This window comes from Sebastes umbrosus, chromosome 22, assembly GCF_015220745.1.
Source record: "Sebastes umbrosus isolate fSebUmb1 chromosome 22, fSebUmb1.pri, whole genome shotgun sequence".
Classification (NCBI taxonomy): Eukaryota; Metazoa; Chordata; class Actinopteri; order Perciformes; family Sebastidae; genus Sebastes; species Sebastes umbrosus.
The window spans coordinates 12997264-13013775 of record NC_051290.1 but is presented as its reverse complement, the minus strand read 5'-3'; the positions used below and the strand labels follow the sequence as shown (position 1 = coordinate 13013775).

At 39.9% G+C, this 16512-nt stretch overlaps 3 protein-coding genes across 6 annotated transcripts in view; 1 reads left to right on the top strand and 2 right to left on the bottom strand.

Moving 5' to 3' along the window:
• Positions 1-3004: 3004 nt before the first annotated feature.
• gmpr2 (guanosine monophosphate reductase 2) overlaps positions 3005-16512 on the bottom strand; it is a 17305-nt gene continuing 3797 nt past the window's right edge. The window contains exons 1-9 of one of the 3 annotated variants that reach the window (XM_037759254.1): positions 7587-7713; positions 7252-7410; positions 5958-6077; positions 5579-5662; positions 5309-5482; positions 5136-5217; positions 4720-4826; positions 4244-4446; positions 3005-4153 (exon numbers count right to left, since the gene is read on the bottom strand). In XM_037759254.1, the coding sequence (XP_037615182.1) occupies positions 3964-4153; positions 4244-4446; positions 4720-4826; positions 5136-5217; positions 5309-5482; positions 5579-5662; positions 5958-6077; positions 7252-7338 (1047 nt within the window). In that variant the 5' untranslated portion in view covers positions 7339-7410; positions 7587-7713 and the 3' untranslated portion in view covers positions 3005-3963. Of the gene's footprint in view, positions 4154-4243; positions 4447-4719; positions 4827-5135; positions 5218-5308; positions 5483-5578; positions 5663-5957; positions 6078-7251; positions 7411-7586; positions 7714-16512 lie in introns of those variants that run through there. The other 2 variants (XM_037759255.1, XM_037759256.1) reach the window with 2 other exon arrangements.
• Positions 9118-12612, top strand: nedd8 (NEDD8 ubiquitin like modifier). 2 transcript variants are annotated; one of them, XM_037759259.1, is made up of 4 exons: positions 9122-9481; positions 9592-9639; positions 9743-9825; positions 11413-12612. In XM_037759259.1, exons 1-4 carry the CDS (start codon positions 9464-9466, stop codon positions 11537-11539), a joined length of 276 nt encoding a protein of 91 aa, XP_037615187.1. In that variant the 5' UTR covers positions 9122-9463; the 3' UTR covers positions 11540-12612. The 2 variants fall into 2 exon arrangements, with proteins under 2 accessions (XP_037615188.1, XP_037615187.1); XM_037759260.1 differs by lacking the exon at positions 9592-9639 and having other exon boundaries at positions 9118-9481.
• The window catches only part of slc7a8a (solute carrier family 7 member 8a), a 20715-nt gene continuing 19261 nt past the window's right edge, over positions 15059-16512 (bottom strand). The window contains exons 9-11 of the mRNA XM_037759252.1: positions 15924-16073; positions 15583-15760; positions 15059-15239 (exon numbers count right to left, since the gene is read on the bottom strand). Coding sequence (XP_037615180.1) covers positions 15085-15239; positions 15583-15760; positions 15924-16073 — 483 coding nt within the window. The 3' untranslated portion in view covers positions 15059-15084. The remainder of the gene's footprint in view (positions 15240-15582; positions 15761-15923; positions 16074-16512) is intronic.

Here is a 16512-nt window from a genome sequence, read left to right as displayed (position 1 = left end):
CTTTAAGAAAATGTCACATATTCAGCTTTCACTGTTTGTTTTGGGAGTTACTTCTAATGTACCATGATCATTTTGTTTTTACTTCTACTTTTTCTGCCTGCTGGTTTAAGGTGTTTGTCTCCATCTACTGGTGGTGAATGCATCATTGTTCTCACATAGTGCAGTTATCTTTCAGTCAGAATGGAAACAAGGAATTTGTGTCTTTCGTGTCGTACTTATATTGATTTTGAATGATCCGATCAATAATAAAAGCAGTCAAATTCTAAGATGTGGATTGTTTTTATTGACTGGTTAAAACAAGTGAACACTTTCATGCCATTTTCACACCAATGCCACAATAAGAAAATGAAACAACACAGATCATGGAAGAACAACTTGAAGTGTAGTAACTAACTAAACCATACCCAATACTCATGGTGTAACAACCTGCAAGGAATGACCACATAATTCAAAGGCTGTAATGAATCATAAACTCATTTAAATGTGCATGTTGCTAACATAAACCCACACAAACTGTGGTACTGATCAGGAGCAGCTAGAGAGAGAGAGAAAAGCTGCATAATACTGGTCCATATATAAACTCTCCTAGAATCTAATTCACCTACTGTTTCAAAAATAACCTGTGTATGACTGTTATTTCAAAACATATTGTGATGTGACTGTGCTGATTAACTGAATTGACAACAGGTGTGCCTGCTCATTTCTAACGAGTGAAATGAAACTCCTCTAACCGAACCCACCTGTTGCCTCAGTCTGAGTGGATATCTGGCAGAAAAGGCAAACTCCTCCCATGTGCACTCCGTCCCCTGAAGGTTTGTTTTAGCACAATTAAAACTGGTGTGCAGTGCAGCTGTGGCAGAGCACTCAGACCAGAAACGGGTGAACAGCTAAATTCAGTTGTTTCTGCCAAAACAGAGTCAACCAAAGATTATCAAGGAGGATCCGAAGGACTTCGTTTCAATACTGAATAATATTCAAGAAAAATCCAATCAAGACTTCCTGCCTTTGAAAACATGTCTGAAAATCTACAAAAGGAGCCACAAGTTATCCTCTGTGACATGTGCACAGAGGAGGACCGGAAACCAGCAGGGAAGACCTGCATGAAATGTGAGATCTCCATGTGCGTCCAGCACCTCCAGGCCCACCTGACCACTCCTGTGTTACTACAGACTCATCCTCTGACTGAACCCATGGCTTTATGTGGCACCACTATATGCCCCCAACATGGCAAACTGCTGGAGTACTACTGCTTTGTTGACATGACCTGTGTGTGCGTTTCCTGCGCCAATGAAGACCAGCACTACTATCACAACATGAAGACCTTCTCCACAGCCCACAAACAGCTCATGAAGAAGCTCCACGCTGAGCAGCAGGCCTTACTGGTGAAAACTGATGACGAGCATGTGAGTCTGGAAAAGTGGGAGAAGAGAGAAAGAGAGAAGCTGGGTCGCTCTAGCGTGCGTCTCATTGAGGCTGTGACCCGCCTGCGTGACGTCGCCCTGACCAGAGTCCAGAGCTCAGTGTCTGCCCGTATGGTGTCTATCAAAAGCAGCAAGAGCAGCGTGCAGGCAGCACAGAAGGAGAAGGACACCTTCAGGTTCCTGCAGATGTATTCTCAGGTGCATCAGGATGTGGAGAAGGCCAAGGCTGTGGATCTGAGAAAAGGCTTGGAGCCTGGCAGTGATCGGGACAAACTGGTTCAGCAGATAAGACAGAATGGTGAAGAGATGGTGAAGCGAGCAGGCCACTTCTGGGGATCCCTGTTGACTCTGGTTGACCCAGAGAACCACCAGGAGCTCATTGCTACTAGTTCAGACCTGATCTTTGACCCACAGATTTTGGGCCCCGGCATGTCGCTGTCCAAAGACAAAAGGAAGGTTTTCTACAGTAGTTGGCTGGGGCAATGTTCTGCCACTCTTCTAATCCGTAGTACCAAGACATTTCCTATCTTTGAGAGGTGGATGGTCAGTCTTTCCCAAGACTCTGACTGGACTGTTGGCCTCTGTGACAAAGAGTCTGCAAAGAACTTTGAGAAGAAGGATGCACTTGTCTATGGTCTGTGCTGCGAAGGTAACCAGCTCAGCTCTCTCACGACAGAGTATGATGATTGTTGTGATGCCTCAGTCAGTTCAACAGGTCTTGTTGGGCAGCCGGAAAATGGCACGACCACGAAAGAGAAACAACGCAGGGTTTCCTCTGCATTAATAACACATCGGGGCCAAAACGGAGATGAGGCCGCACCACGACCCGGAGTGGTGGAGGTGATGTGGAACTTTGGCGCTTCCTCGCTGTCCTTCTTCAGCAGAACCGGACGGCACCAGAGGGACGAAATAATCACAATTAAGATGAGCCTCAACAACTGGGACCTGGACCCCTTTGTTCGACTAGCAAAGAAAAATGCCCCAAATCTCCCCCAGCAGCAGTGGCAGTGCCCCTGTGGGAAGGTTTACCACAAGAACAGCAGCAATGGATACAGCGATGGAATGCGCACCTACTCTCATTTGGCTAGTTGTTCCTGTGGAGCCATTATTGGTGAAATATGCACCACAGAGGTGGTTTGTGAACTTGAGTAATTTGTGGGACACCGCTGATCATTGCTAATCATTATACAAAGCTAAGTAGTGCATAGTATAAATCTCATTGTTTACTGATAAGTTGCGGACAATATATAGTGCTTTAGGGCAAATATTAATAATGAGCCAATAGGATTCTTTTTCGTGTGTAAAATATACATCATACACTATAAGAAAATGTCACATATTTAGCTTTCACTGTTTGTTTTGGGAGTTACTTCTAATGTACCATGATCATTTTGTTTTAACTTCTACTTTTTCTGCCTGCTGGTGTAAGGTGTTTGTCTCCATCTACTGGTGGTGAATGCATCATTGTTCTCACATAGTGCAGTTATCTTTCAGTCAGAATGGAAACAAGGAATTTGTGTCTTTCGTGTCGTACTTATATTGATTTTGAATGATCCGATCAATAATAAAAGCAGTCAAAATTCTAAGATGTGGATTGTTTTTATTGACTGGTTAAAACAAGTGAACACTTTCATGCCATTTTCACACCAATGTCACAATAAGAAAATGAAACAACACAGATCATGGAAGAACAACTTGAAGTGGAGTAACTAACTAAACCATATCCAATACTCATGGTGTAACAACCTGCAAGGAATGACCACATAATTCAAAGGCTGTAATGAATCATAAACTCATTTAAATGTGCATATTGCGAACATAAGCCCACACAAACTGTGGTACTGATCAGGAGCAGCTAGAGAGAGAGAGAAAAGCTGCATATTACTGGTCCATAGATAAACTCTCCCAAAATCTAATTCACCTACTGTTTCAAAAATAACCTGTGTATGACTGTAATTTCAAAACATATCTATGAATGAAACAATAACGGAAACTAAATATTAGAATCTCAAATTACAAATCATTAAAGTGCAAAACTTCAAGAGTGATGGAATGATTGAATTTCTAAAAACAGTTACATTTTTAGTACTTTCTAAATAATTGAAGACATTTGCTATAATTGTATATGTGTGTGTAACAAAGGCTTACAGTAGGATCTCTGCACAAGGCATCAAGACATGTTGTAGATACTGTTTATAGATTTGCAGATGTAAAAAAAAAAAGAACAACTAAGGAAGAAGAATGATAAGACAGGAATGATGAACCCCCCCGAAACACTTTGTGTATTGTATGAAAAAGTAACATTCAGAGTTTAAAGCAACTCAGAGTCTGTTCATGTCAATAAAGTTAAAACCCAATATATTAAAAATGCATTGAACCTTAGCTTATGTCAAAAAACAACCAGTAAGGATAGTAAAAGGTCAGTATTTAAGTATTAATATTCATGTCTGTTCACTTGTGTTTACACGCGGTCAATGCACAAACAGCATCAGGCAGTGTCGCAGAATTATCATTCTATCTGAAGCCGGACCGAGCTGGACGTTCAGCTGTCGTTGCCGAAGACGGTGTTGAGCTGCTGGGTGACCCTGATGAAGGTGGTCCTGCGGCTCAGCTCCTTCAGTTTGCCCGCCCCGACGTAGGTGCATGTGGAGCGGACCCCGCCCAGGACGTCTCGTATCGTCACCTCCACCGGACCTTTGTAAAGAACCTCGACCGTCTTCCCCTCAGACGCTCTGGAGGCAAAAAAACACACTGGGATTATCGTACACACCAAATTACAAATGAGATATTTTTTGCCTTATATACCAGAATAACTCTCTGACCTGTACTCCGCCACGCCTCCTGCGTGCTTCTTCATCGCCGTGTCGGAGCTCATTCCGTAGAACAGCTTGTATTTCTTGCCATTTTTGTCAATGACCTCCCCTCCGCTCTCTGAGTGGCCAGCGAGCATACCGCCCAGCATCACAAAGTCCGCTCCAGCGCCAAAAGCCTTTGAGACGTCTCCGGGGCAAGTACATCCCCCATCCTGTGTGATAGAGGAGAAACAAAAACAAAACACACTGTTATGAGAGTGACAGTATGTTTATCACGGCTGCATGTACAACAGAAGATAAGGCGGCACATCCTCAGGGTGAAATGCACGTCTAACAAACCACAGTGACCGTGGGAAGATCAATAAAGTCGTAGTTTAAAAAGGAAGTTTGGAGTTTGATGAGAAATCAATACAACTCTCTCCTGGAACCATTTAATCCTTATCATGATTAAAAATCCCTGGTTATCAGAGAAGAGGGTGACTCACAGAGATGATGTGGCCGCCCAAGCCGTGAGCTGCATCCGCACACTCGATCACAGCGCTGAGCTGGGGGTACCCCACCCCGGTCTTCTTGCGGGTGGTACACACGGAGCCTGTAGAGGAAGACACCGGGGCAAGAAATGACTTTTGTAGTCTGCAGTCCATGATTTGCAAACAGGAAACAGAGTTAGCAAGCATTGTTTGTGGTCTGTTTGATCTGTGTGTGCGCACCAAATGAATGGAGGTTGCTACAAATATCCATCCAGGAGAGTATGTGAAAGTCTACGTTATTTACGTACGTCATATAAGAGGCATCAGTATTAAACTGAGACTGTTTTATAACCAGTTGAAAACTCCTCATAGTAACTTTAATACAATATAAATAACACATAGACATAGAAAATGTGTTGCGCTGTGATCACCTGGTCCGATGCCTACTTTGATGATGTCTGCGCCAGCCAGGATTAGCTCCTCTACCATCTCTCCTGTCACCACGTTTCCTGCCTGAGCCAAATAAAAATATGAAAATGTTTTAGAAAATGTTGACCTGTGAACATCCACACACTGCAGTTTAAAAAGGCAGACACCTACTGACCATTATAGTGTGAGAGGGGAACTTGGCCCTGACGTCTTTGACAAAGTGAACAAAGTGCTCGGAGTAGCCGTTGGCCACGTCGACACAGATGTACTGCAGCTGTGGCACCGCCGCCAAGATGGCTGAAATCCTGTCAAAGTCACCTTCCCCGGTCCCGGAGCTGACTGCTACACTCTTGGGAGATAAACAAAGAAGGGAGAGACTTGTTTAACACCGTGAGTAAACTTCCTGTATTGAAGGGTTACATAATAGTTACCACTTTTGGAGTACCTTCAGGCAGTCGGGATTCTTTTTTGCAAACTCACACCAGTCATCCACGGAGTAATGTTTGTGAATCGTGGTGAAGAGAGTGAACTAGTGAAAGAGAAAAATTTTAATTTGACTTTAGTCACTTTTCCTTCTGACAAAACAATTAACTGACTCCCAACAACATTTGTACAAAAGAAAAATTATGAATAACATTAGAATAAATTCTAACCCAATATGAATTATAATAATAATATATATAATAATAATATAATAAAATAATAATGAATCCCAAAATAGCCCATGATATAAGGAATAACCACACATTATTCATATTCAACATGAATTATTATTAGTTATTCTCAGACGGATATTGCTGTTTGTTGTGTGATGCATAATTTACCTTGTGCAAAGCCAGGGCCATCTCAAAGGTCCCCACAGTGTCCATGTTTGCAGCAATGATGGGGATCCCTCTATAACTGCCCTTGGAGTTCCTGAAAGTGTAGGTCCTCAATAGGTCTACCTGGGAAAGGCAAGAACAACGAGACATTAGTGTACTTAATACTTTTATAGATTTGTTCAACCAACGAGGAAATTATTTATTTGAGCAACAATTCCTAATGTGTTACTACAGTCACAGGGCAGCAAGCCTTTTTTTGTGGCTAAAATGCAAATGAGGGCTGATACTCTTCCCTACTTTAACTACCAAATGGACGTGTGCTCACTCAAATGGCTTCCCCAGGGATAAGATAAGATAAGATAAGATAAGATATTCCTTTATTAGTCCCGCAGTGGGGAAATTTGCAGTGTACAGCAGCAAAGGGGATTGTGCAAAAAACAAGATGCATCAGCTAACACAGTAAAACAAAAAAGAGCTAAACAAAGTGTAACAAAATATGAACCATTTAAATAGAAGGAAGTATAAAAATATGAGCAGTATATACAGTATTGACAATAAACAGACTATTAACAAAATTGCACAAAATGAAGTGTTACCAAATATAGTCATGGATTAAAGGTCCCATATTATAAAAAAGTGAGATTTTCATGTTTTTTTATTATAAAGCAGGCTTAAATCCTATATAAATACTGTGAAAGTATCGAAACACTCAATCCACAGGGAAATTCACACAGCCCGTATTCAGAAACTCTGCATTTGAAACAAGCCGTCAGGATTTCTGCCCATTCGTGATGTCACCAATATACAATATTTAGATCCTCGACACAATTTTAAACGTAAAACATTCTAAATGTGTCCCAGTTTATTTCCCGGTTGCAGTGAATGTGAATGTCATCAGCTGCCAAGACGTACACATGGACCCAAGCTGTTGACTAGCATTGTTAATGCAATTCTGCGCTAAAACGGAGCGTTTCAGACAGAGGGTAAATACAGGTATATTCAGGTCGACGGTATGAGAAAAATAAAGTTTTTTTTTAACATTAAAGCATGTAAACATGTTCTAGTAGAAACACAGAATACAAGTATGAACCTGAAAATTTGCATAATATGGGACCTTTAAGGTCAATATATATTCCATAATCCTACAGTCTGGTACCTCTGACTCAGTGTTTACTATTTTAAAGTGTTCTACTAGATTTCAGAAGTGGCAGACAGAAAACAATGAGTGGCTGGTAGAAATGTCCAGTGACCTGCCACAGTGGCAGGAGAGGAAAAAGGTGAAGTTCAGACTCCCTACCTCGCTTCTTGACTTGAGTGTGCTCCTCTTTGGACGGAGGAGCACATCCTTGAAGTCCAGCTTGATGTCATTCTCAATGCGAGGCATTTTGGAAACAGGATGTACAGTTAGTGGAGCAATAAAACTGTGAAATGGAGCAGTTTGTCCTTAACTGAGAATCTGTGAAAGACAGAGAGAGGGAGATCAGAGTTCAGGTTGACTGCTGTCTTTTCCTCCTGTCAGACTCTAACATATGGTCATCAAATGTCAGAAACTAGCTGGCTACATCAGGCATAGTGTGGGGTCTGAAAGGAACAAACTCGCAGCAAGTAGTCAAAAAATGAATTGTATTTTACCTAGTATTTACCTTTTAGGAGAGTCTGGTTGGTTTTGTCGGTGCTGCTGTTCTCCCTCCAACTTGTGTGTGCGCGGGGAAGCTTTACAAGGGCGCACCACCAACGGAAGTTAACTGACAGCCTTGTAGCAGCTAGTGATGATGGGAATTCAGGCTCTTTTTAGTGAGCCGGATCATTTGACTCAGCTCACCAAGAAGAGCCGGCTCTTTCGGCTCCCAAACGACTCTTCGTTTTTACCACTTCTGCCTTTTAAAATGCAGGCAAATTTAGCGCTGTTTTGACCTATGATTAGTATGTGTGCACATATACTTACATTATTCAATATAATTATACTAAACCTTATAATTTCCAGAATATCACAATTTCTCATACGCTCTCAATACCACCCCCTACAGCAGGGGTGTCAAACTCAAATACACAGTGGGCCAAATTAAAAAATTGGTACAAGTCGAGGGCCGAACTGGTTCAATGTTTATTGCAAAACTTATTGAAATGAACTTATTGCACATATTGAACCTGGAACTAACAAAGCTTAAGTTATTGCCTATAAAAACAACATTAAACATTAAATAAATGAAAAATCTGTTGCATTCATTTCTTATGGCTCTATCTGCAACTTTTCCAGAGTAATTTCTAATGAAGACATTTTTCCACAGGCCAACAGCCAAAAAAATAATTTCCTCCAAAGAAAAACCAAACATGCCCTGTGGTACAAGAAAAAAAGTGCAAAAAGGAAACATACATTAAAGCTCAGTTTGCTGCTCTGTGATGCACACTAGTCTAAGCCAGATACTTGGCATCTCATCTTGGATGCAAGTTCATCAATGTTTGGGGTCAATCTGGCAGTGCATTGTGGGATTTGTAGTATTAGTGGTGCGTGCAATATACCGGCGGGCCAGCTCTAATAGTAATTAGATATTATCCTGCGGGCCAAAGATAATACCACCGTGGGCCGGGTTTGGCCCGCGGGCCTTGAGTTTGACATATGTGCCCTACAGTATCCCTCTCTCTCCCTCTCTCTCCCTCTGATACCTGATTGTTTTGTTTGCACACCGGCAATATTTGCACTATCTGTTTATATCATGTTTGTTTTTATAGCTTATTTTGTAAATTGTACATTTTTATTCTTATTTTATTCTAACGTGTTATCTATTTCTTGTTATTATACTATTTGTCTCGCACCAACAAAGCCAAAGAAAATTCCTCGTGTATACCCCTCACACCTGGCAATAAACACCTTTCTGATTCTGATTCTGATTTTGATTTTACATGCTGCTTCGTTTCCGACTGTCACTCATCTTCGTCTGCTATTCGTGCACCGCACTGCACCTCAGCGCACCTCATCACATCGCATCACACCGCAACGCAACCGCACCGCAACGGCTCTTTGAACCGGCTCGTTCTTAACCTACACATCACTTGTAGTTTTATAAGTGGCTTTAGCTAGTGGGCGGCACGCAGGCAAAAACTACAAATGCAAGTTTCGCTTTACGTCACGTTGCACTGATGTCGTAATTTTTTTTTTTCGATTCAGGGGAATAAATGTCGGTTTGCTTTTGTTAAGGGCGATACTCACGCTAGTGTAAAAAGTATTTTTAGGGCAAATTATGTGCTTTTTTTCGGCATTTAGGTAGGTTAAATGAAGTGAAATCAAGTTGAAGCGGAAAAACCATTTGTCATACAAACAAGGAGCCGTCGGAGGGATTTCACTGAGACACACAGGAAACATTACAGTTTCTGGAAGAGGAGTGAATATCTAGTTTCCTCACAACAATACCGCATTATATTATAATTATCGTATATTAAACCATAGATTCAGCTAAGATATAATCATACTACTCTAGTTTATTTGATAAAAACAAGTCAAGTCAACAAAGATGCTGATTAAAGTGAAGGTAAGGAAAGCAACATTAGCTTCACATCTGGACAGTTGTTATCACTGAGTTGTCTTCAGTCTCTTAATCTGCTCAACAATAACCTGAAAATGTGTTTGTTTTAATCTCAGACTCTCACAGGCAAAGAGATAGAGATTGATATAGAGCCCACAGATAAGGTATAATCATCTTGTATGTCCTCTATGTGCTGTATGATGATAATAACCTGTGTGTGTTATTCAGTGTGTGTTTAAAGCATGTTTTCCATTCATTTCCATCCAGGTGGAGAGGATTAAAGAAAGGGTGGAGGAGAAAGAAGGGATCCCTCCGCAGCAGCAGAGGTTGATCTACAGTGGGAAACAGATGTAAGATTAAGATGCTCTAATATCCACAGCTCTTTGTTATTCTCAGTATATCCCATTTAAAGCTGAAGTAGGCCAGATTGGAGCAAATATGATTCAAAAAAGTTATTTTTATAAAACGGTCGCTATATTGTGACAGTAGTGCATGAAACAGGTAACCTGAAAAAAAAAATTTCCTCTGTGTCCTCCGGTGCTCCTAACGGCATCTGCAAGATTTCACAGACCGTAGGAAAACAAGCAGTAAGAGCTGATCTGAGATCCGCTGTCCATCTGCTGTCTATGAGAGCCAGCTGTCAATCACTTGCGAACTCCGACCAAACAGTCAAACTACGCAGCGCTGATCAAATATGAATCAATATTCTGTTACGTTAATGCCTATTTCTATCCTCAAATGTTTTCAGAATCATCTTGTAGTGCACGGTTTAGCTGTATAATGAGGTTTGTGACGCGGCCGACCATTGTAAAATCTGTTGAAGGAACGCCAAGTTCGGGTCACATGACTGGAGCACAGCCAATAGGAACGCTCTCTCAATGAGAGATAGATTTTTTAAAGCCTGAAAACAGAGCCATGAGGAGGTGCAGAAGTCTAGTTTTCTCTCATAACCCCTGATTTACAATATGCTGAAAGGTTATTATGGAATTTTTGCCCAATGATGCCAAAAATATACTGCCTACTGCAGCTTTAAAGCACACAACTAACAATGAAGTGATCCTGCTAACAAGTACTGCTTGTGTATCCAAAGCCCCGATAGAGCTTAGGTCTGTGCCATAGACTTCCATTGTTGTCGGAAAAACTATTATACAACTATTTTACATTTGACATTTTCCTTCATTACGATGAACAGAGGCGCTGTAGTTTGTTTTGAGTCAATACCACATACTGTACACCATCCTAGTGCATCAAATGCATATTAATCTGCAGCTGAATATACAGTAGTCCCAAACAAAACACTATTTACTCTTTTTATTTTTAGTAATGTTTTTTACAGACTACAGCATCCAGACTTTATTTAAAGGACCAGTGTGTAACATTTATGGGGATCTTTTGGCATAAAGGGAATGTGATATCAATAAGTATGTTTTATTTAGTGTATAAATCACCTGAAAATAAGAGTTGATGTGTTACCTTAGAATGAGCCGTTTATATATCTACATACAGAGCGGGTCCTCTTCACAGAGTCTGCCATGTTTCTACAGTAGCTCAGAAGGGACAAACCAAACACTGTTAACTCTTCCTACTTGGACCAGAGTCGATAACGCTACTCGCTCCCGTCGCCGCCGCTCTCTCTCTTGCTTCACCACTCACTTCCCACGTACACTACGTACTCTACTCTTACAAAAACTGTCTCTAGAGAGGACCATTCGCATTTTCACGTCGGCCACTGTAGCAATCCTATATGCTTAGCACACGGGAGAAGTTGTAACCCCACCGCTAGATACCGCCAGATCCTACACACTGTTCCTTTAAAAGGAAACTATGTATTCAAGACCTGAAATTAAAGATTTACGTCTTTGTTAGGACATTTTTTAAGGTTTTCTGCTGTCTGACATCTTTTACCCTGCATCCCCTTTTGTCTTATTTCTTCCCAGGAACGATGAGAAAACAGCGGCAGACTATAAAATCCAGGGAGGCTCTGTTCTCCATCTGGTACTTGCCCTGCGAGGAGGACAGGCGCTCCGCTCTCCCAGAAGCCTTTGCTCCAAGCCTGCGTTGTAGCCGTCGCTTGGAAACATGCCTTAGCTTTTTGGCGATGCCTACACTAAGCAGATACACGGAAGTCACACGGCCACGTGTTGCGGAATCACCTGGCGGCATCGTAGGCGATACAGAGCCATCGGTAGGAAGAGTTAGATCAGGTTCTACTTGTGGGCAGCCACTTTCCCTGCAGCCAAAAATGTGTTGGCTGCAAACACCTCCCACACTGTAACATTATCGTGGCGAGACACTCCCATGTGTTTAAAGCTGGCAGAAAAGTTACTTTCAGAATTAAACAAAGCTTTGGCTAAAGATTTACAACCCCAGAGCTAATTTGATTGCTACAGTGTTCATGTCATTCTCTGTCTCTCTGCATGTAAGCACCTATCTTTGTTCCACTGATGATTAAAACAGAGATAGTTTAAAGATGCTTCAGGGAAACCCATCCCTGGATTGCAATCTTTGCCTTCAGAGTGTGACACAAACTACGGTTTACTTTGTTTCTGCTTCATCCATGTTTTAATGTGTTCTCTGCAAGTTGCCTCACTTAGTATAATTATCCGAGGCCACAGGGTGTATCCGCATATCAGAAGTTGTTTTATCTTGTGAAGCACCCAGCAGCATAGTTAAAGGAATAGTTTGACGTTTTAGAAAAAACATTATTGGTATCAATCTACTGTAACTCTAAATGTCAAACTATTCCTATAAGGGAAAGAGAGAAGTAAAGGACATGTTTTGTGTCTCCCGCCACTAATTCTAAATCATGTAGCACAGAGTTTGCTTGACACCTGCTTCATAAGTAGACTCCCCTTTTAGTAGGATAATGTTTTCTATAATTTCATATGATTTTAATTTAGGAGCAAATTCGTTTTTTTGTGCTGATCGCACATTTCTCTGTTGTAAAAAGTCACATAATGTGCCATCTATTGTCTGACAATGGCCTCAGTTTACATGGATATTGTTAGGTTTGTTTGTGCGTTTGCTGTGTCAGCACCATGTTTCCCCTCCACCCCCTCGATGTGTACAGAATCGTGTGACATGGACCTACGCTGTGGATCAGTTTGTCAGTAGAATAAACGTATGTTAATGCTGAATATGTCTCACTTTTTCATAAAAAAAAACATTCAAACGAAGCTGTACAAAGGAGACGTGAAAAGTTTTACATTTTTTATTCTTGTCACACATTCACCACCAATATGTACATTTACATTTTTAACAAAAATAGACTTAAGTTTGAGAGACACGTCAGTCAGAATGGCTCTCAGGATGGTAGGTAGACTGCAAACGGCAACTTAAATTACAGACCAATGTGTACACAAAATGATTTAGAAACAACATTCTTACCAGGCAGTGTATTGTTAGTGCGATGATGTATTGTTAGGAGAAGAATTACTTAGATTATCACATAGAAAACTTCATATTTCCACCATATTGAAGGCCTGTTTTGGTCTGAACTACAGCAAAAGATGGGAGTTTTTGCAGCTTAGTAGAGAACTTTGAGCAGCAAGATCAGCACTGTTAAACCTTCTTTAGATTTGAAGCAGTAAACAAGCAGGTGAAGCTCTAAATCTGCACACATTACATTTCCGTATCACATAAAGTTGCAGCATTTGATTTCCGTGGCCTCATTTATGTACAGTAAGGGTCACAAAGTTTATGTTGTATGTTAAAAAATGAAAATATAAGAAGAATCACATTCTTTGAAATGATCGCACAGTGGATTAAAGATAAAGACAGGGAGATTTTTTTTTATATATATATATATATATATATAAATGAGGCCCTGAATTACAAATTCAAACCTTAGTCAGTGGTTTTTATTTACTAAGAGACAATATACAGACTGTCATGACATCTGTGTAAATACACAATAACCATACAGGCACAAAACACAATCATTGTACTTGTAAAGACATCCAGGACACCCTGTTCCCCTTTAAAAACATACACAATACTGGCCCAACTTGAATGATTCTTGGTAGTTACAATGATTCAGCCGTCATCCTCGGTGAGATTTTTTTTTTTTGGGATCGCTTGAAAGATTGAGACTCCTGAGGAAATAAATATCTAAAAGCACCAGTACGGACATTTAGCACTAACAGACTGGATTTCAAAGAGGCAATCTGTTAAATCGGTTGAGTTTTGGTGGTTTAGGCAGTGTACGGTATGTAAGCAGAAGGCAGTTGGGATGCCCTGAGACACTAATAGATTATAGAAAGACGGAGTACATCATGTGTGTTTATGTGTGCAGGAGTGTTTCTACTATAATATACAGCATAACTATTACCAGACAACACAGAATGGGATGCATGTACAGTTTTTGCTGGTGCCTATACTAATATTGCACTAAAATCTCTTCTAGTGAATTGTGTGAATTAAAAAATAATATATTTTTTTAATCTATAACTCTAATTTCTACACCCTAAATAAAGAACAAAAAAAATATTTGAACAGCTAGATGGCAAGCTACAAAAATACTTCTTCCGTAAAACATGTAAGACAATCAATGCCTCTTTAAAACTGTTTTTCACGCAGGCATTCACATGTGTCGGTGTAGGGGTTTTTGCACATTAACAATGCAAAATGTGGTGAACACGCTATCATGTCTTGCCTGTTTATTCTCTCTAGTTGTCCATGCTGGACTTGCAGTTTAAATGGGTTAATCATCAGCGTAGTGTCCATACAAGAATCCACTTTCTTGTTTTTTGTTACTTCCATAAAGATTAAAAACGATACCCCAAAGTATGAGGATTAACCGTCTCTCCACATCAGTCAAAACAGAGCTGTCATGGCGCAAGAATACTATATTCTAATTAAGGCAATTAACAACAACTGTGCACCAAAGTACAGATCACACATCAGCTTTCAGGTGTATACCTCCACAAGAGTAAAAAAAATAGGCCCAGATGTATATGATGTTGAATAGAAAAAAAAAAGAATGTCAACAAAACTACAATTAACATATTAAAACTAAAATAACAACAAATGATATAAACAATTATCACAATTACAAAATAAAAGAGAGAAACATTTCGGAATCACAGTCGACGTTAAAAACAGCACAGTACTGAAGTGTACTTCACGACATGAAATGACTTGATCTGAATCTGATTTTTCTGCTTTGACAAAATACAGCTTTGGTGTGTTGAATGGATGACAAAGCAACATTTACAATGATGCAAACAAAATAAAGAAAAAGGTTTTGTGTAGCCATCACAGTAGAGTCTTTTGATAAAAAATAAAAAAATGTAGGAGTGTGCAGGGAGTGTGTCGAGGAAGAGAAGCGAGACGACGATGATGATGAAGAGTAGCACGTGTCTGTTTAAGCATGTATTGAGGAGTTCTTTATTGCACTTTTGAAGGACCCCAGACAGAAACGTTTGAGGTCATATTACTCTAAATATCTCCATATAGCTATATTTGGCACAGGAATTATTGATTGATACAAAAGCAAATACAAATATTAAAGAGTGTAGATCCACTACAAACCGTGGTGTATGTTTGCATGTGCGCACCCATGTGTGCGTTTGCATATGTCTGTTTGGGGCAGGTGGGAGATAAAGACTTTAGCAGTCCGCTGACTTGTGGTTGTCTTCGTCCTCCTTAGACAGAGGAGACCTGGCCTCCTTCATTTCCTCTCCTTCGTCTCCGCTGCCACTGCTGCCAGTTACGGCCGGATAAACCACCACGCAGAACTTCTGGCCCAAGTACGTCATCTTATCTGGAAGACGCGAGCGACAAAGAGTTTTAGGACAAGGGCGGTAATGGGTTTTCAAATGACATGTGACACAGTATGCATGTAACGTATGAAGAAAAAGCTTTCACTTGGATATATATAGCATTTTTTCCAGGACAAAAAATACAAATTCAACATTCAGACATGTGAGTGGTATCAAACTTTTCATCTAACTCTTGGCAAAAAAAGCAAATAAGCATATTTTCCCAAAATGTTGACTTCTTCCATGGACTTGCCTGATGAGATATAATGAATCTGTGGTTCTAATAATGACAAACACTGATAGAGAAAAATGTAACATGGCACAGCTCGCAATAAGTTAACTTACCAACGAAGGTGTCGAAGCACTGTGGCTTATTGTCCCAGTAGACTCCCAGGAAATAGACAGGGACGCCAGTCAACATGATGGCCAGGCCGATGCCACACACCACAGGTTCGGAGTAAAGGGAGAAGATGAGCAAGAAGGCCCAGAAGATGAGGTAAATGACCGGCCAGATTAGACTGATCTGGAATACAAAACAAAACAACAATTTATTACAGGATCATTCGGTATTTTTATATATAATATTTCCACTTTTTGCATTCATCTATTGTGAATTTTTGTATGAAATGTGCTTTTTATAAGACAGAAAAGGCCAAAATGGGGCAAAAAAGACCACATAAACACACCTTGATTGGCCGGTGCATGTCGGGCTGTTTAATACGCAGGACAATCTGCCCGGCGACAGTGACTCCATAGAAGAGGTAGTTGATGAAGCCCACATAGTTGATGAGGGTGTACATGTCACTGGTGCACAGCATAAGCAGCGTGGACAGGCACTGAGGAAGAAGAAGGAAAGGACGGTCAGAGACAGGACGTTTGAAAAAATGACAACAACAACCTAAACCATAACAAATAAAATAACATGTACATGTAATAACAGGTAGTAACTGTAAACTGAAAAACAAAGTATTAAAAATCAAGGGAGGAAAATATAGTAATAATAATAAAATAATAAAAAAGAAATCATAATAAAAATACTACTACTACTACTAATAATAATAATAACAATAATAATAATAATAATAATAATAATAATAATAATAATAATAATAATAATAATAATAAAAAAGAATTAATAATAAAATAATAATAATAATAATAATAATAATAAATAGTAAATTTAAATAAAAAAATATACAAATGTAAATAAATAAATAATAATTAAGAAATATAAAACAATATAAATAAATGAATAAAATAAATTCACACACCAGG